General features: G+C 37.6%; 1 protein-coding gene across 1 annotated transcript in view; it reads right to left on the bottom strand.

Annotated features, from left to right (window-relative positions):
• Positions 1 to 19,556, bottom strand: part of thsd7ab (thrombospondin, type I, domain containing 7Ab) — a gene marked incomplete at both ends in the record, with an annotated part of 244,564 nt that overhangs the window by 23,590 nt on the left and 201,418 nt on the right. Inside the window, 4 exons of the mRNA XM_079240505.1 lie at positions 5,841 to 6,015; positions 10,912 to 11,057; positions 16,881 to 16,998; positions 17,536 to 17,651. Coding sequence (XP_079096631.1) covers positions 5,841 to 6,015; positions 10,912 to 11,057; positions 16,881 to 16,998; positions 17,536 to 17,651 — 555 coding nt within the window. The remainder of the gene's footprint in view (positions 1 to 5,840; positions 6,016 to 10,911; positions 11,058 to 16,880; positions 16,999 to 17,535; positions 17,652 to 19,556) is intronic.

The following is a 19,556-nucleotide window of genomic DNA, read 5'->3' on the forward strand; positions in this document are numbered from 1 at the left end:
ATATCAGTCTGCTTCACTAACTGTTATGTATACTTCAGAAAACAAATAAAAATTTGCCCCCATTTGACACATCCTGCTATTCCCTCCTGGGACGTCTCCTCAGTTCCTTGTATTTTGGAATCTGAATTTATTCTTTGGCCTGTTTAAACAAAATGATGCTAGAAAAGCATAAATAAATAAATAATAATAATACATTTTTGGAGTGTAATGTTGAAAGAGTTTCTGACTCCCTGTATCGTTTAGTCTCGGTATAAATTCAACAAGGTGATTTAAATCTTTGGGAAACAACAAAAAACACGATATTCGGACATTTGGAGCAACAAAATGTGGTTGGTACATCTCAATTCATATGTGATAAGGTAAATGTCAAAATACATTTATTATTATCAAGGTGATAATAACAGTAATAATAATTATTGTTTCATTTTAAATCTACCATAAATCTAGTTTATGGTGACTCAAATCTTTTGCACCATTTTATTCTGTTGGCACCAAAAGACTTTAAAACCTGAAGACCTATGAGGACGTTCATGTGATTTTACATGGGAGCCTGTTCCAGGAAGTAGCGAGAGGTAGATCTTGGACAGGTCGCCAGTCCATCCCCGGGCCACACACAGAGAGACCAATTCACACTCACACTAATCCGGCAGAATTTATAGCGATGAATTAACCTAATATCAATGTCTTTGGACGGTGGAAGTGGGAGTACCTGGAGACACCACAAACACACACACACACACAGGGGGAAAACGTTAAATCCACACGAAAAGGCCACCTTCTTGCTGCGATGCAAACCACCACACACCCGTTCAGCATTATAATCATGCTAATCTTAATATCCACATTAATTCTCTGATAATATCTGTACCAGCAAAATCTTATAACCATGATATTCTTAATCCAAAATTAGTTTAATTACATGTCATGTTTACTCAAACACAATGCAACTAAAGCTGCCATTTCTCACATCCATTTACACAACAGAGGGTATGCCTCAGAGGTCGATCCTGGTACCCTTCCTATTATCTACTACCTTCATATTGTATTATTTCTAAAAGTAATAATGCTTTCAATTCAAATTTCCAGCTCCGTATTGATAAACAGTTCTGGCTGCAGCCAGGAAGGATGGATATTTGTTTGAACGTGACGAAGATTTTCATCTAAATGAAACAAAACAGAAGCTCTCAGCCTGGCCGTGTTCTCAGGTTAGCTTTAATTAGCTCCGTAGCTTCTCGCACATGTCAAAGATGTCAATTTCTGGTTGTTCACACTCCTGAAACAGCATGTAAGTCACTTCCACTTGACTTTGTGTGTGAAATGCCTCATTAACTGCCTTGTGCACTGGACCTTGTCTCACATGAGCCATGCTTATCATCAGCGCTGATAAATTAATCTGCTCTCCTCCTAATCAGCATCTTCAGTCATATGTGAGGGGAATAAATACATAAAAATCAACATTATAATTCTTTTTTCAGTGCACTTGTTTTTGTTTTTTCTCTTAAGTCCGAAGGGTTTCGTTATCTCGCCCACACAGATTATTGATTGCAACCCCTATTCAGTTCACTTTATATGTATTTGTGTGTTTTTCTTTTATATCACCTGCTTCTGTGTTTCTTTGCTGCACTAATGTCAATTCAGTCAATTGACTTGCAGGGGTCAAAGCTTGCATCTAAATTCACTTCTCAGTCTGTTTCACTGGAGGAGCAGGTGGTCCAAGCAGCCGGTGCGTCCCACATAAAACAGACAACAGCGACTGACAGCGGTGCTCCTGGCTTGGCTGGATGATTCGACTTGCAAGCAGTGTTGACTGCTGGGATGCCTGTGAGAAATAATCTGACTGCTGGTGTAGTGAAAACCACAGTGTGTTTCACACTTTCCATGCACGAGATGACAAGCTGTGTTTGTGACTGAAACGTCAGATGATTCATAAACAGTTGAGTGGGAGAATGTGATGAAAACTGGGAGTAAGTAGAAAAAAAACAACAACAAATACATAGTTCTGCAGGAAAGTAGATCAGGCCTAAAAAGGAGGTGGAGACAACCTCAGATAAACGACACAAGATATATTACATCATGGCATCAATTACTGAGCAAAAAATAAGTCAAAATGCAGAAAGGAGTGTGTGAAAATCTAAGTTCACTTTGTGATTTGTCAGCTGGTTGAACCACCTTCAGCAGCAACGACTTGAAGCAATTATTTTTCTGACTTGCACTCTGTTGTGGAAGAATTTTGGTCCACTTTTCTTTCCAGCTCTGCTTTAGTTCATCGAGGTTTTAAGCTTTCGTTTTGACTCTGAGGGTCCCGGTGAAGCATTTAAATCCAGCTCTGGTCTGGACTGGACCATATAACACCTTAATTGACCTTTTTCAGTCGTTCTGTTGTAGATTTGCTGCTGTGTTTGGGATTATCGTCCTATTGCATGACCCAGTTTCAGCCGAGCTTTAGCTGTCAGACAGATGGCCTCAAATTCCACTACAACAGTTTGGTATCCAGAGATCATGGTTGACTGTAAATATTTCAGATCCTGTGGCTGCAAAACAAACCCAAATGATCGGCTTGACAGTCGCTATGAGGCATTAATGCTGATATGTTGTGTTTGGTTTTTTCCAGATGTGGCAATGTGTGTTTTTTACCAAATAGCCCCAGTATGCTCTTATCTGTGGTTTGTCTTGTGAGTTTTTCAGATGCAACTTTGCAAACAGAAGCTATGCTGCAACATTTTTATCAACGTACCAAGATTTACAGGCAGCAGTAATTACTTCTCTGAGACCACTGACAGAAGGAATCCATACCTGAATCTGGATTCAGGGCCGTTTAGGGGCCTGAATTCGGGTCATGCGCTCGCATAGATTACCAAGAAACATTAGTTAGGTTGGTTTTCTGGCTTCATGTGAATAAATACAACCCCATGCAAGCTCTGCACTTTAAGAAGCACAACTGAACTTTTTACACATGTTTGTCCTGGTAACTATGCTGATTCTGCATCTGTCTTGCAAGACAGTAATTATTTACCATTTTCAATCTTTGTATGAGGAACATCAAGATTCGTTTTTGTGAAGTTTAGCTGACTCAGTGCTCACTGTACAGATTTATATTTATATTATTTATATACTGGGCAGAATTAAACACTTATGACATTTGTCTAATCGATCGGCTTATTAACATGAGTATGTTCAAGTAAAAATGTTCCGTTTTAAATTTAATGCAGCACTGCTGAACGTTGACAGATTTTTTAACCTTGACGGGTAACTCAGCATCCAGCTTGCATCTGGTCTCTTCTCCGAGCTCCATACAACCAGTAAAAGTCTGCTTGATATTGATTCTTCTTTGTCATGTTCCTCTTTTTTTTTTCTTTGCTTCTTCTGATTGTTGTTTTGTTTTTCTCTGCTGAATAACTTATGGTGTAAAGTCAAAACAGCCAGTGTTGACTCCCAGTTGCTCATGTGTGACGTGGTTATGCAAAGCAAAATAAAGCTGTCAATTTATGCCCTGGGGTGGAAAATAAAGATGTGAAGTTTAGTTTTTCAGCTTTGGGTTGCCGCAGGGCAAAGAGGGCTCCAGAAATGTGCAAGACGAATGACAGTGTGCCATCAAAACAAGTTAGAAATCTGAGTTTTAAGGTCAGAGGGTCAGAACTTTATGTAATGCAGCTTTAACACACTGCACCTATTAATAACTAAATTATATTAGTCTCGAATATGTAAAAAAAAAAAAAAAACTGAGTTTATACACACCTGAATGCTGCAGACCAGCAAAATGCCCAAATTTGTGCTTTTACAGATGCATTCTTGCTAATCATAAACAAGTTGACTTGATTATGAGCACCTGTGTGTGATAAAATCTGGGATTTTTCAAATCTTAATGAAAGACTTCTGCTTTGTTACTTATCACCATTTCCAAACATCGTGGTTTTACTGAGCATCAGCCACAAAGCAGGACATTTATTCTGCCTTCAGCTAAACTTCTACTTCCATTTGACAGCAGATCCTGCTAAATATGAGAATTTACCATGTGATTGAAGTATTTTTTTTAGCAGCTGAATAGTAATATAAATCAATCACATTTACACAAAATCTGTTTATAATTTCCAGTGAGGTTTTGATTATTATAGACTTTTATGGCAGTTTTAATTCATTATGTTTTATTTTTTTATTTTAATACATTGTTCATGTATTTTTAGTTGTGTGTGCTCTTATTTGATAACTGTTTATAGTATCTTGTATTGAAATGAAAGCACCATGTAGGAGTTGCACATGGGTCTTGTTGAATTTGAAAAGCACAAAGTAGAGTAAAACCTTCGTGAAGATTATTTTGTGAACACTGGGAATTTGCAGGAAACTGTGCAGACAATCACATCCTGACTTTTTTCTGAGTTGCTGTTCATACATGCTCTTCACAGCTGGAGATTTGCTGCTGGGGATGTGCTCTCACAGCTGGAAGTGTGGGGAGGGGTTGCAGCTGCGCATCTGTCTAAAGGAGAAAGGACATGATGGGAAAGGTGCGCTGTGTGGAAATCTGCGTACAACAGCATGGTCCCTGTTTTTTTGTGTTGATGTGGATGCTACGTTTATTTCAACGTATTAATGCTGACATGTGAATCAAAAACAACATAAATTTGCAGTCAGGTTCCCAGTAAGCTAACTGCTATATCCTCATACTGACTCACTGTCTTCTCATTTCTGGATCACCTGGTTGGAAACGTCTGCAGGAGGTCTGGATTGATCGATGTGGAAATTTGCATTCTCGCAACAATCTTTCTAGTGCATCTCAGCAAACTTTCAGAAAGTAGATAATGTATAAAAAATGATTGTAGTGTGTTAACCCTGTGATGCATGAATCATTAAAAAGCAATTCCACATGTTTTCACACGCAATATTTTACTTCCACAGACATATACAGAGATACTTTTTTGTCTTTATTTTTATCCTTTGACTTTTTTTTAAAGTTTAGTTATTTGATCTATTCTCTAGAAATATTCATAAAATATTATATTGTCATATTAAATAATATAAATATTCTATAAAAATGACTAGTATCATTTTCTTGTCCTGTTTATCACTGAGGTAAAGTTGGTATTTACATGTACATTTGAAGTGTTATACTATATTTGTTTATTCTTCAGTGTGTAGGGAGACTCTTCTAATGTCCACTGAAGTGGTAAAATTGCAAATATACCATCCTCGCATTTGAATATACAAGAAAACAGCTTTTAATTAGGTGTCCACTGTAGTGGACACGATGCATGAAAAGGTCCAGAGAGTGACTTGTGAATGCACACTTTCAGGTCTAACTCCTGTTAGTTGTCCCTAAATCTAAGATAAAATCCAGAGAGGACCGCTCTCTTTCAGTTTTTAGCCCCAAACTTTGAAATGCCCTGCCACTGCACCTGAGAGAGACTGGGTATCTTTTTGTTTTTAAATCCTCTCTTAAGACTCATCTTTATCATTGGCTTTTAACACAACTTGAGTTGTTGACTTCTTTTTCTGTTTTATTTCATCCTCTTTTATTGTGAGTTACTATTACTTGTAATTGTATTGCTTTCCTAATGTATTATTCTAGTGTTTAGTATGATGTTTGTATTGACTTTGGTAAATTAGGTTGCTCTATTGGATATATTGTCCTGTAGAGCGGATGCAAATAAGACATTCCACAGGAAATATGCCATCATCCATTAACACATTTACAATCAAGACACCCAGAAACAGAGCGTCCTCCACCTTCTCTAAACCAACTCCCCACCATAAAAAAAACCCACCATTTTCCCCTCTGCCATCAGGTAAGATGTAAAATCAAACATCCTGAATGAAAAAGGACTTTTCCACTTCCACAGAAGTATCACCTGGACATGGAAGGATGCAGCCCTCTCTCAGTCTGATCTGCTTGTCTCCTTTGACCTCCATCTCCAGGCTGCTGCACAGCTCTTCGTCCACCAGGCTGCCGTCACCATCGCTGGAGCCGTCCGACACAAAGCAGGATAGGTTCCTGTATCGCATGCCGTGTCCGCACACCACATTCTGATGAAGACAAAGGTGATGAGGATGAGTTAGAACACAGGTGTCGAACTCCAGTCTGCAAAGGCTGGCTTCCTGTTGGTTCTTGTTGTCTCCATGCCCCAACACACCTGACTGAAATTAATACATTGGTTGACAAGAAGCTGCTGGATCCATTTTATGTGAATTGGGTGTGTTGGTAGAGAGAAACCATAAAAACAGCAGGTAGACATAAATGTTATTTTTTAGTCATTGATCTTTAATTTTGTTACAAGCTGCACCTTAAAGACAAACTTTTTGTAAAGTTCTCAGTCCAGATGATCCCACACTGCTTCAATAACGTTGACGATGAGTCTCTAGGAGGATTCATCACTCCATCAGACCTGTTGCTCAAGTCCAGTTCTTGTGCTATGTGGCGTACCTCGGCCTTTTCCCCCTCTTTATTTTCCTTAACATTGGTTTCTCGACAGCCACACTTACTGGAGACCATTTCTGATGAGGCTTCAGTGGCACCAGATTTTAATGTAAAGATAAAGGTAATAATTTAATAATAAATGTATTATATTATATTATATTATATTATATTATATTATATTATATTATATTATATTATATTATATTATATTATATTATATTATATTATTAAATAAATGTAATACTTTAATGTAAAGATAAATATAAAGATATGAGAAGCTTATAGTTCATATTGTCATTAATACATGTGGTGGAGGTTATGAGGGAATTGCAAATCTGTATTTACAGTGTACAGCCATTTTAACACATGAGTGGAGCCTCTGTGATCATTTTGGGGCTGCGTTTCAGCAAGCAATGTTGGCAGTGTTAGTGAATGACCACAGAAAGCTGCCGTTAGACTCTGATCCACCATGCAACACCATTTAAAAAGCACCTGATTGGCAAAAGCTTTATTTTTCAGCATGACAATGATCCCCAAACACACTGCCAAAGCTGTAAAAGCATAACTGGAAAGGAAAACTCACAGAGGAACTGTATCAGTGATGGGCTGCCCTCCCCAGAGCCTGGACATCAGCATTACTGAAGCAGTGTGGGATCACGGAACAATAGGAATCCAAACAAGAGCTTTGAAAAGTTCACAAAGAAGCCAGAAGAGAACTATTTCTGACTTTCTAGTGTGTTAGAACTGTACATACTTTCCCTTTAAAGTTATACTATACTATATATAATATACTTGTACACGCTTCAATGACTCTCTGAATTTATTTTCTGTTTTCCTGGAAATACAAAAAGAAAAGAGGGTCATCTCAAGACTTTTTCACTGATCTGAATGTCTGCCGTGTCCAATAAAATGCATCTAAACAGAGACTAAACAAAATGTAAGTAAACCCTGATGCCTGTTTTCCAATTTACAACAACAACAAAACAAGCAAATGTAGATGAAGAAACTACATCATTAATTTATTGTGGATAAAATAATAATTGTTAATTATTTTATTGTAGATCCAATTACAATATTAAGTAATCTTAAAACTACAGTCAAAGATTTTTAAAAATTAATTCAGACCATGTTTTTAACACTCAGTTTCTTTGTAATTTCTTCCAGTGTAAATAAAATCCATTATTACGTCTCCATGCTGTAGTTTACATCGTTGATTCACTAGATTCATACAATCTAGTGATTTTCTCTTGCTTTTTTAATTTCTTTATCAGTGTAATACAATCATATTAAGCTTATTAGGTTATACATACTGCAAACATTTCTCTCTGAAGAAGCTTCACAAGTGGAAAACAAGTGGCAAAACAGGACATGCATTCAATTTACAGTCAGACTAAATAGGCTACAACTCATTTTCCCTTTGTGATTAGAGCTAATCGTGACAATTGATGAAAAACAGAATATCAACATATAACCTGCTCATTGTGAAAATAAAAGGAGAAAAATACTTAATTTCCCTTCAGGGATTAATAATCATTTTAGTTTCAAGGTGAACAAAAGAACTTCCTGAGTGAGAAAAGAAATATGAAGACATGAAAAGTGTCAGACTGTGTGCTTAAATGAACAAATGATCCGCTTTGTAAGAATCAGATCGATAGCAGACAGATCGATGGTGGATAGTAAACTAAATCTCCACAGTAATATAACTATGATTGGCGAGTTGTTTTGGCTGCATGTGGTTTAATTATTTTTAGATAACAGAACAGAATGAAACCCTTCTTCTAGCTGTGGGGAGCGTAAAAAATACCTGCTGTAATATAACAACATGGGCTGCTGTGAATAATTCTTGTTATAAAATTGTAAGCTAAAAGCAGGAGAGCTCATGTTTTACACAGTGTCACTTTTTATTTCAAGAGCTTTCGCTGTGGGAAGCATACAGCTTACATATAAACCAGGTAATGAACAAAGACGTCTGGATTAGCAGAGAAAGTGGAGTTTTGTTGCTAATAAGAAACTCACATCATGATGGGAAAAGTTCTCAAGTGCTTTTTTTTCTTGAGAAATAAATTAATTTAAAATTAAAGTTGATCATAATCCTTTAAATTTTTCTTAATCTGATAAAATATGACAATGGATTAAAAAAAAAAACCCAATCCAATCAGATCTGATGACAGAATATCAAGTGGCTAGTTGCCATGAATTGCTAATGATTTTGGGAACAATAGAGTTATTGGGTTTTTTTTTCTTCCATTTTTAAGCCTCATAATGTGAGGTTTGTAGTGTTTAGTTGTTTTATACTGCATTTGATTTGTACTCAGAAGTTGGATTTTCAGTGTCCAGTCGGAAATACCCTCTGAAGTAAGAAGTTTCAACTGGGAAAGTGGGAACATACCCATCTAAACTTGGTTTACTAGTAAAGATGGCTACCAAACAAAACACGGTTGAATGGGAACAATGTACTAAATGTACTTGTTTAATTGTACATATTGTACATTAGAGTTAAAGGCAGTTCTTTGTAAATTATGTCTGCCTGTCTAAGACACAAAACAAAAGTGCTGGATGTGGTCTCTATGGTAACATTAGCAACAGCTACTAACATGTTGGCCTCTAAAGTCTCAAGGAAAACAAAGGCAATCCTGGCAACATCCATGTTGGTTTTACAAGTTTTCCGACTTTGTCAACGTGCACGCTCTCAATTTGGTTATCCCGTCATTCCCAGTTCCGACTCCGGGACAAATTGAATGTAGCATTATCCAAGGCCATGCACAAATTTGCTCCTACTGGCATGTTTGCTCGTTAGCGTTAGCATTTTAGCCCTTTAGCTTTAGCATGTTAGTTAGCCGCTTGTTGAAATGAGGCAACAAGCCTCACTGAAATGAGGCAGTTTAATTTGATGTAAGGAGGGTAAATTTGCTTTATATGATTATTTTGTAATTTTAAGGATACATGTTAGTAAGGATATGTTTGTTTATTTCAGTTTAATGGCATCTAGTTCAGGAATGAAATGCTAATAATAGCCATGAGATGAACAACTGTATCTCTTGTGTCTGTAAAAGTTATTCGTCTGTCTAGCTGCATGGGGAAGCAGTGAGGGCTGAATATCCATCTATTTGGTTACTTCTAGAGCTCACAACACCATATTCTGGTGAGGAGTTTAAGCAAAGAGTAACTATATGTGGTTTATTTTTACAAATATAACGTTATGTGTATACTTTGTTTTGTTTAAAGTGAGTTTTTCCATGTATTTTTTAATGCTTCTTCTGAACGCCAGTGTAATGCGTTTATGAAAACACTTTGAACACTTACGTACATGAAGTAGGCTATACAAATAAACTCGCCTTGACTTGCCTGAGGCTTCACTACATTAATGCAGTGTGATTCCTGTCATATCACATGAGCACTGACTGACAAAAAAAAACAGCCTTTAGATCTGTTACCGGCTCATTTGCATCTTATGTTTACTGGTGAGACTTGGCGAAAAGTCAGATGGTGGAAAAACATGCGTGTCTGAGTGTGGAGATTTGTGTGTGACTACTTCCAACTGCACAACCTGCATCCAACTCCAAGAGGTTCAACACTTGCCTTAATTCTGTCAATTACAAAATTATGGTTGAAATGAACTAAAGTAACAAGATATCGCTGTAGCACTAAATGGTGCCGTCTTGTATTTTAAAATATGCCAAAAGAATTATTTTTTCTAACAATTTCTTCAGAATATTTTAGTATTTTTAACTTAGCTAATTACATCAAGAAACTTAAGTTTTTATTAACTTATATCACAGCTAAATTATTATGCTGAACAAGAATAAACGATCACAACTTCCGTGAAACATGTCCTACCGGTTGTCTTGCATGAGTCTTAATGGGAAATACCAGATCTAGAGGATTCACACACATCAAATGAAAAAGAGAGCATCATTATTAATATAAAGGTAGGTTGCTTTTGCATTTCATGATTTTCTTTTGTGTTTGGTAGTTGCTTAAATAAAGAAGAGACTTTCTGATGTGGTAGTTTCCAGACACTTGACCCTCAGCATTGTTAATTGTGGTAAATAAAACATCTAAATGAAATATAATGTCTCTGAACCTCCCTTTTAACCTGAATTAGTGCTGCAAAAATGTTGCTTCCTGACATAAATCACTGCAGCAGACATTTCTTTATTAATCTGACCTAAATGCACACAATGCAAAATGAAGAGTTTCTGCAGCCAAATACTTTGGCAAAGGTAGACGCTTACCGAAACGCATTAGCATTAAAGATGTATTAGATTGATTTTCACTGTCCATCCCTTGCAATAACTGTATGAGGTAGGGATTTGATGAGGTTGTTCATCAATACTAAAGACTCCATTATTTATTAAGAAATCCACTTTTTGGCTCGATCTCTTCTGTGTATTGATCTCAGGAACCTGTCATAGTTGCATTTCTTGTTGCTGACATAGGTTGATGCAGTTGCTGGAATATAAGGTCTCCAGATTGTGGCGTAATGCAATGATTTATCGACGTACCTCCACCCGACACTCAGACCAGGGGCCGTACTGCCAGCGGTAGCAGGGTCGGACGGGGCAGGGCTTCCATTGCTCCATGAGAGACGGACACGGCCGGCCGTCACCCTGCGAGGCCTGAACCACCAGTCGCTGCCGCCGCATCTTGCCTGGAGAAGAAAATCATTAGTGTATTTTATTTCTGTGGCATTCGAGTGTTTTTAAACTTCATATCTTTTGTTTCTTTGCATCGTATTCCCAACATATTTAAAGCATATATAGTTCAAAGATGTTGCTTTTTCTATACTTTAAAGCAAATGCAAACAGTTTTTTTGCACATGCAGCAACCACTGTGGGTTACTGCACAGCAGTAGTCCTTTCCCTTTGCAAACAACTCATTTTAAATGCATCTGTATGTGTTTTTTTTTTTTAATGCAAAATTAATCTTACTGTGCACTTAACACTTCACTTAATAGAGCAGGGTTTTCTAAACAGCTGGCCCCTTTGCTCTGCTATCTACCTCTTGGTCAACTTGAGTAAAATGCCTTTTTATTCCACATCAATCACAAAAAGCCTATTTGAATAAATCAAATGCACCACAGACTGCTTGATCTAAGTGCAGAATTGATGCAATGAATTAGGAGCGAAACTCCACAGAAGCCCTTCACACACATTTTAAAATGCAATACTCCTGTTTACCTTCTTCAAACCACCCACTTACATCTCACAAGCCTCCATTTGTTGCACATTCCACTTTCATTTTCATGCGATCCAGCAATCTATTCACCTCAGTATGCACTTTTGTCAACACCTCTAAAACACCTCTCAACACATGAAACAAACAGCCTTCCCACACACAAACCCTTAAACCTCATATTCCAGCAAGAGAACCTCCCACACACACTTACACACAAAAACACATCAAATAAAGTCCATTTCCTGCTCCTTTGTTAAACTTTTATCTTATTTTTTGCAATTTCACAACTTTAGCAGTTTCCTCTTCTTCAAAGCGCTCTCACAGCCCCGAGGAAGAGGAAGATGTAATAGTACATAATCAAATGTGTGAACCTCCGGAACAACCACCGTGCAACAGGAAGACACATTTCTGCTGGTCTCTGTAACAAAACGGCTTTCTCTTAAACAAACACTTCCTTTTTAGATTTTTTAAGGACTCATTCCTTCAGCAGGAGCAGAAGCAGGAAGTGTCTGATTGGGCCGGCTGTTGTCATGGAGAATGATCTGCTGAGTGTGCAGGATTTTGCACTGCACGTCAGCAATGTCAGAGTTTTTTGGAACAAATTCAGGTTTTTATTTGGATTTAGTGCAAACTATTAACAATCATAAAGCACTTTTCATACAAAAAATAGAGCACAAGGTGGTTTAAATTAAAAATAAGTTTCACACCCAGATATTAAACCTTACAAAACACACCTGATCATGGTCTCGGTCTCTCCTAAATACACACACACAACATGCATGCACAGACCCTGCCACCACTACCCAACCACAACCTCCCCTCTACATATTTATAGGAAAATAAACAACTGACTTGATGCTGATGTGAAGAAACAATATCTCAGGAATATGCTCATACCAGGAATCAGTCCACTCATGACCACAGTGTCTGTGTCACTAAAAACCACCGAGGTCGGGGTCCACACCATAGACATAAATACGTAGACGCCTCATTGAGCGCTGGAGAGTGAAGCAGCATCGCCGCCATATTGGATGGGTCTCTGCTTTCGAGTTTTGCAGCAGTCAACGTAGTTTCCCCACAAAACTGTTTTTTGTGGAACAACCCGTATATATTACACACAAACAAAACACTTTTCTACATAACTGGTTGATAAATAAGGTCAACACAGTGAATAATCTACTAAATGCAAATGATAAATTTGACTTCTATGAGGTGTTTATGGAAAAATATATTAATGCTTCACAAAGAGAGTTTTACATGGTAGCATAATTACCTCTGCCAAGGGTGTCATGTTATTACCAACTTTATCTGTTTGTCTGTTTGTGTTCAAGATAACTTAAAAAGTTAGGGACAGATTTTAATTAAAATTTCAAGACTTATTGGAAATGTGAAAAGGATGAACTAGTTTAATTTTGGTGGTGATCCAGATCACCGTTTGGATCCATGAACTTTTTAAAGGCCTTGGCGGAGGTTTGGCTCTCCAAGTGTTTTTCTGGGTAACTTTTGAACTGCAGTTTTTATACAATACTTGAATGAATAAATGAAAGAAAGAGTCAAGAGAAAACCAGCAACTATTCCCGTATTTTGTCCAGCATACAGCTGCAATAACCGGCAAAATACTGAAAGCAGATTGCGTGGAATTATATTTTACAAGGTTGAATAATAATTTATTTGGTCAGATAAAAATGGATAAATCCAAATGCATCAAGAAACAATTAAACATATTAGTATCAAATTCATTTATAAATGTATTTATACTGTAGCTACCATATGTCTTTGTTAAATAACATTATAATATATATTTTAACATAAAAGCACATTGTTTTTAACATTTTACAGGGATTTGTATCATAACAATCTCTCTGCCCTTTGTAACAAACCAAACTGTGAGAAGAACCGGGTAAAAATTGGTGAGGTTATTGTTGGGTTTTGGCCTTCACCATACAAATAAATGCATTGGAGGCGCATGAGAAACCCATCCAAGATGGCGGTGCGATGAGACGTCAGCTTGTATAGGCAGCGTGATACGACGCGGCATCTATGTATATATGATGTCTATGGTCCACACCACAGCCATAAGGCTGCAGTGCAGGACCCCCACAGCCGCCCAGACAAGCGCAATCACCATGGCAACAACTTTGCAGGCATAGCTTCAGAGTGAAGGATCTCCAAGAGGAAAAATATGTAACAATAGGACTGAATAAAAGCAACAAATCTGAAGTATAAGTAAAGTTTATAAAAACAATTTCACGTGTTAAATAATTTAATGAACATAGTCACATGAATAAGAGGTATATAAATAAATGAAAAAGTAATTAACAATAAATAAATAAAATAGTAAAACAACAACAACAAGAAAAAAAAGATCAAACAAAAAATAGAAAGTTTAGCTATAAACTAAACTAAAAAGACTCAGGTTAAAAGTCTGCAGCTTTGTTCTCTAGCAGGCTTTGCCTGAAGGTTCGGACTTTAAGAACAACAAAAAGGCTGATACCAGAGAAACTCAGTGTCTACAAGGGCTCATAGTCTAAAAACAGGTCATATAAACATGAAGGCTCAAGTCCATTAGGACATTTAAAAGTGTTTATTTTCACCGGAAAAAGTTTCTCTGTTTGAAAAACATTTGGCTCCAAATAAAGAATTCATGACTGAACAGCAAATCAAAAGTAAGAAGATGAAAAATAATGAAAGGTTTTAGTTCATTTGGGTTTATTTAGGTTGCAAAAACATTTACATCATTTGAGCTGGATCACAACCTTCTGCTGTTTGCGTATAAGTTAGAGAACTCAAGTCAGTGAATTTTTTTTTTTCTATTTCACTTTTTCTGATGTCTTGTTTTGGTTTTTGCTCCGACTTGACCGTAATCGTACTGTCACACATGAAACATGTAGTGGAAGTATAAATTTTAGCCAAGTTATGTGTAATTAATGAAACACTGGTTATACCGGTTGAGATTTACTGAGGATTTGGACGTGAAAACTGAACTTTTATTTTATATTGAACAGGAAGTTTAGGAAGTTTAGGAATTTCTTTTTAAAACACAATTTTATGTTAGCTCCTGAAATGTATGTATTTATGCATATTCCTCGTTTTACATTTAATTTGGAAGAAATCGTTAGAAGAGTATATTGTCAAAACATGTTATAAATAATCTACTGGAGGAAATCTAAAGCTCGTCCAACTCTAGCATCTGGCATCAGCAGACAGTTTTGTGTCAGTGGAAGAAACCTTATATTGGATGCAGGGATTACTGTCCTGGTTGACAGAGCAGTCATACTCTAATTTGCCTCTGCTAGCTGCTATGTTATCACCGCAAGCCATTCATGGGATTGGCAGCTGGTTTGGAGATGATATGACCTCCTGCTACCAGCATGCAGCCACTACCAGTACTCAGATATTTTATATTTGGCTGTTTCATTGAGCCAAAGCATAAAACAGGGAAATGACCAAATACATAAATGATAAGAGCCTTGGGTAAGAGTAACTCGCCATCATACTGGACTGCAGTCTGAAGTAAAATGCATCCTCCAGGGAATGAGGATTTCACCAGTTGGGGTTATATTTAATTGACTGGATTAACGTTAACACAACCCTCTCGTAGACAGGGTCTGCGTGCGAGAGGAAGAGCTCAGAACATCTGCATGTGCAACGTGGAATTTGTGAGGAAAGAGCAGAGGTTTGAATTGAAATGCAGCATATTTGCATGCATGCAGGGAACCTTTTGGAGTCTGCAATCAGAGTTTTGATGAAGAGCAGCATGAGATTTAACCATGAAAACAAGAAGCTTGCTTTCAAATAAAAAAAGCTCTTGATTAAAAAGAGTAGTAATTGCTCCATAAAACTGTCAGAGTAGTCATCCATCCATGTGGACAGTTTGATGCGTGAGAATGAAACAGAAGAACCTGACAGTAAAAGCGTTTATTTATCAACAAATAAAAGAGTGATTCTTATCTGAGCTGTTTATCTAGTGGAGCTGTTTGTAGATGCTCAGCTTGTTTTGGGGATTTTATGTGTGAGGAGTGGGACTTTTACGTGTTAAAAACATTAAAGTGGAACTATTCTGTGCATTTCAGGCTAATTTATTTTTATTTCTGAGTCCAGAAGGGCTGGGATTGATCGAGTTATTGTCACAAAACGCTTTATTTACTTCAGACCGACCCTCTCCGTAGGCTGTCAGATCAGCCTGTGGGCAAAACGAGTGGATTGAGACTCTTCCCCATTAAGCCCCGCCTCCCGCCACTGCACTACATCGGGAGCGCGCACTGCACCTGCTTTCACCGTCATTGTAACATCTCATAAACAGAAGGATTAGGCTAATATGAACTCAATAAAAAAAAACAAAATACAATGTCAACACATAGCATACAGCCCTACATGTTGGAACCTGAATCAGAGCCTGAAAACGAAGTGGAAAACAGCAACCCACAGCAACGAATGCAGCAGGATGTCTCTCTTTGGTAAACTCACCAGCCATCGTTGGAAATAACTTTATCCCACGTTTTCCACCCGCCTGATGTATTTGTACATGCCCTTGTTAACCAGTAGAAGGTAACCAATCACCAAACCTTATCCCCCGGGACGTCACAAGGATTTACAAGTAGAAAAAACTCTCTAGAACGACGCGTCTTTCGTCGCCATGGAAACCAAACGGAGAGAGTGCTGGAACTCAAACTCAAACATGCGTTTAGGTGATAAAAAACAGTGCCGTTCACATGTCTGATGAGGATTCAACACTGTAACACTGTAGAAAGCTCAGAAAACTCCAAATACCATCATAGGACGCCTTTAACATGATTAATCGCAGAACGTTTGTGAGCTGGTCCATAGCTTAACTCTGGTCACAGAGATACAGAAACTTTACAGGGTTGTTTCAAATGTTGAATTTGTTTTCTCTTAATTGATAACCTCCCTCCCGACTAAATTAGACCACATCGACTGTTTTTTTTTATTTATTTTTTTTTTATGTGAGCTTAAAAGGCCATTTTAATTATTTTTCACAGCTTAAGCAGGGTTACCATCCTGATCTGATGATTACAAAGAGGCTACAAGGAACAAGCTCTGCCTGTGCCGCTGATAAACGACCCATTCTGATTAACAGCAAGTCTGCTTGTTTCTGAACTCTCATTTTTGCTGCTGGCTGTGTTGACAGATCAGAGCCATGTTTGGCAAAACAGGTTGCTCCCAGCGGCACGACTTCACCACTTTTCCAAATTATGATCAAGCCGCAGATCTTCTTCTTCCTGCCGTTTCTATTTGGCTGAATGTAACAGTTTATAACTTAAGCTATGAACCTTACCCTCTAGCCCACATGTCTGGGAGCACTCCGACCACGCCGACCACTCCGACAGCTGACAGTTGACGGGACACTCCACCACACAGGAGGCGTTCATCTGCCACTTCTTCTCCAAATCCATCTGCAGCACATGTTCAGAATGAAGAAGGTATTTATGACTCAAATGATTCACATCACAGGCAAACAGTTGCTACAAAGCTAAACTCAATCTGATATTACAAAGAGCAGCTCGGTTCCCAGAAGTCTTTGTTCTGGCAAAGGGCAGACTGCTGGGCAGCATCAAAGCAGCAGAGTTGTTATTTCAAAGCTGTGAAAGGCATTATGACACAATGCGTTTTTGCGAATGAGCCAGATGATGAAGAGGGCCAAGGGTTAAAGAGCCGTGGGGGTGGTGGAGCCACAGCCTGTCGGCTACAATTACAGCAAGCCGACACACATTATGAATGAATAAAATGCTAACCCTGAAGCAAAAACAACAATCTCTGCATGGGAATAGTTGTGAATATTTCATGTTGCTCCGGGCCTATTGTACCCTGGAAGGCTATGCTAATATACTGTAATGAGCAGTGTAATTAAGTCATCAAGAGATATTTGTGTGTCAAAGAAAATGCTTAAGAAACAAGAGCTGCTACGTCTGGTGAATTCCTCCAGGTCTCACCTCCTCGCAGAATTTTATATCAACAGATTTGCCGTCGCTGCGAACACAGTCGAGCATCCGGGTCTTGATGCCGCTCCCACACACAGCGTTGGGACTCAGCTGACAAGTGCTCCAGTCTGAGGAAAAGCAAAACACATTCAGACTTCTTCAGGCTGTTCATGTTTAAAAAAAAAACCCCCAATAGAAATGAAGTTGCAGCGGATTCAGTATACACTGCAAAGGCCACATTGTGTGAGACTAAAAACCAACAACACAGTGTATCCCCTGCAAAACATAGAGTAGTAGTTACTGCCAAACACTCAAAGTTTGACTTATCAGTAAAAAACACTCACTACCTGTGGAAAATTAACTGCAGCTTGTAAACACACAGAAAATCCCTCACAAATACTTTGTTTCTGAGCATCTGATCATCAGATCTGGATTATAACGGTTATAACAGTTTGTTGTGCAGTATAACAACAAAACAAACCACCACAAGAAAGATTACAGCCGGTGTCTGTGTTAAATGTTTCAGCCTTACCACACAGAAAACTTCTATTAGCATTCATTCAGCTGCTGCTGTGAATTTTACCAGCCTGAAAACAACAAGAGTTGCAGGTAAAGGAGTCATAAAGCAGCAAGTCGCACTGTTCTGTCCCTTTGTACGCCACCACAATGGAATTTAAACGAAGCAATCAAGCTGTGACTGAAGTGTAAACATTCATGCATAGAGGTGTGTGTGTGTGTGTATATGTATATATATATATATATATATATATATATATATATATATATATATATATATATATATATATATATATATATATATATATATATATATATATGTGTGTGTGTATATGTATGTCTGTGTATGTATACATCTGTAGGTTGTTTTTTTCTTTTTGTTTTTGGGTTATTTTTTAGTTTTTTTTTTTCTCTCCCTTTATCTCTTTCACTTTTCTTATGAGGTGTTTTTTCTCCTTTCTCTTTCTGTCTTTCGTCTGTCCTCTCTGGTCCAGCAGTACAAACTCTACAATTCAAACAATAATACAAAATAAATATGGAAATAAAATAAAAATTCAGAAAGTCAAGGGGATCATTATATCTATAAAGCTTCCCTTGGCAGAGAAAATTTGCTCAGCAGAACACAGCATCCAGACCATCATTCTGCTTGCCTAAATGCTGGACAAGACAAAAAAAAAAGTGTAAACATTCAACTTTAATTCAAGTGATTTTATGAAAATATGGCACTGATCGATTTCTGTTCCTTTTGTTTACATAATGCTTCAACAACATCCAGTCAGCAGCAGGAAAATAATTGTAGTTGTTTACAATCAAAAATGCCCTCGTCTGCGTAAGAGGAGAGATGTTCTATTCAACATGGAAAACTCTGCTACAGTAAAAACAGATTTAAGCATAAAAAAATAATAATCAAGAGAAGAGTTTGGAACAATATTTTCTGCATAGATTAAATATCACAAACTCTTAGAAGGCAAGGAGGCCTTGTTAGTATGAGACTGGCATTCATGACATGTCTGCTGACAGACATTACAAGATGGATTCTGTGTATTATGTATGTAGATGATTATTATCTATGTATTATTATTATCTATGTATGTAGATGATTCACTACATCTACATTTTTCATCTATAATCAACCAAATCCTGGACAACCTTGAAAATAATGCTTCAGAGTGCAGCTGGATAATGACCGAAAACATAACGTCAATGTCAAATTTATTTCTATGACACATTTAATACAACAAGGTTGACCAAAGTGCTTCATAAATGTAGATGTAAAAAGACAAGGCCAAACAAAACCAAACGTAGGAGTAAAGGAAGTAAAATAACATGACTAAAGCTGGTTAAAACAAAGAGGCAGGACAGGAAAAACAAACCCATCAAAACCTACCGGCACTCAAACTAAAGTCGAATTAAAAGCCAAGGTAAAAGTGAGTTTTCAGGCAGGATTTAAAGGCTGAAACAACTACAGTGGGAATATTGTGAGGCAGGTTGTTCAAGAGTGGAACTGCCACTGTGAA

This window comes from Telmatherina bonti, assembly GCF_933228915.1.
Source record: "Telmatherina bonti genome assembly, chromosome: 5".
Taxonomy (NCBI): Eukaryota; Metazoa; Chordata; class Actinopteri; order Atheriniformes; family Telmatherinidae; genus Telmatherina; species Telmatherina bonti.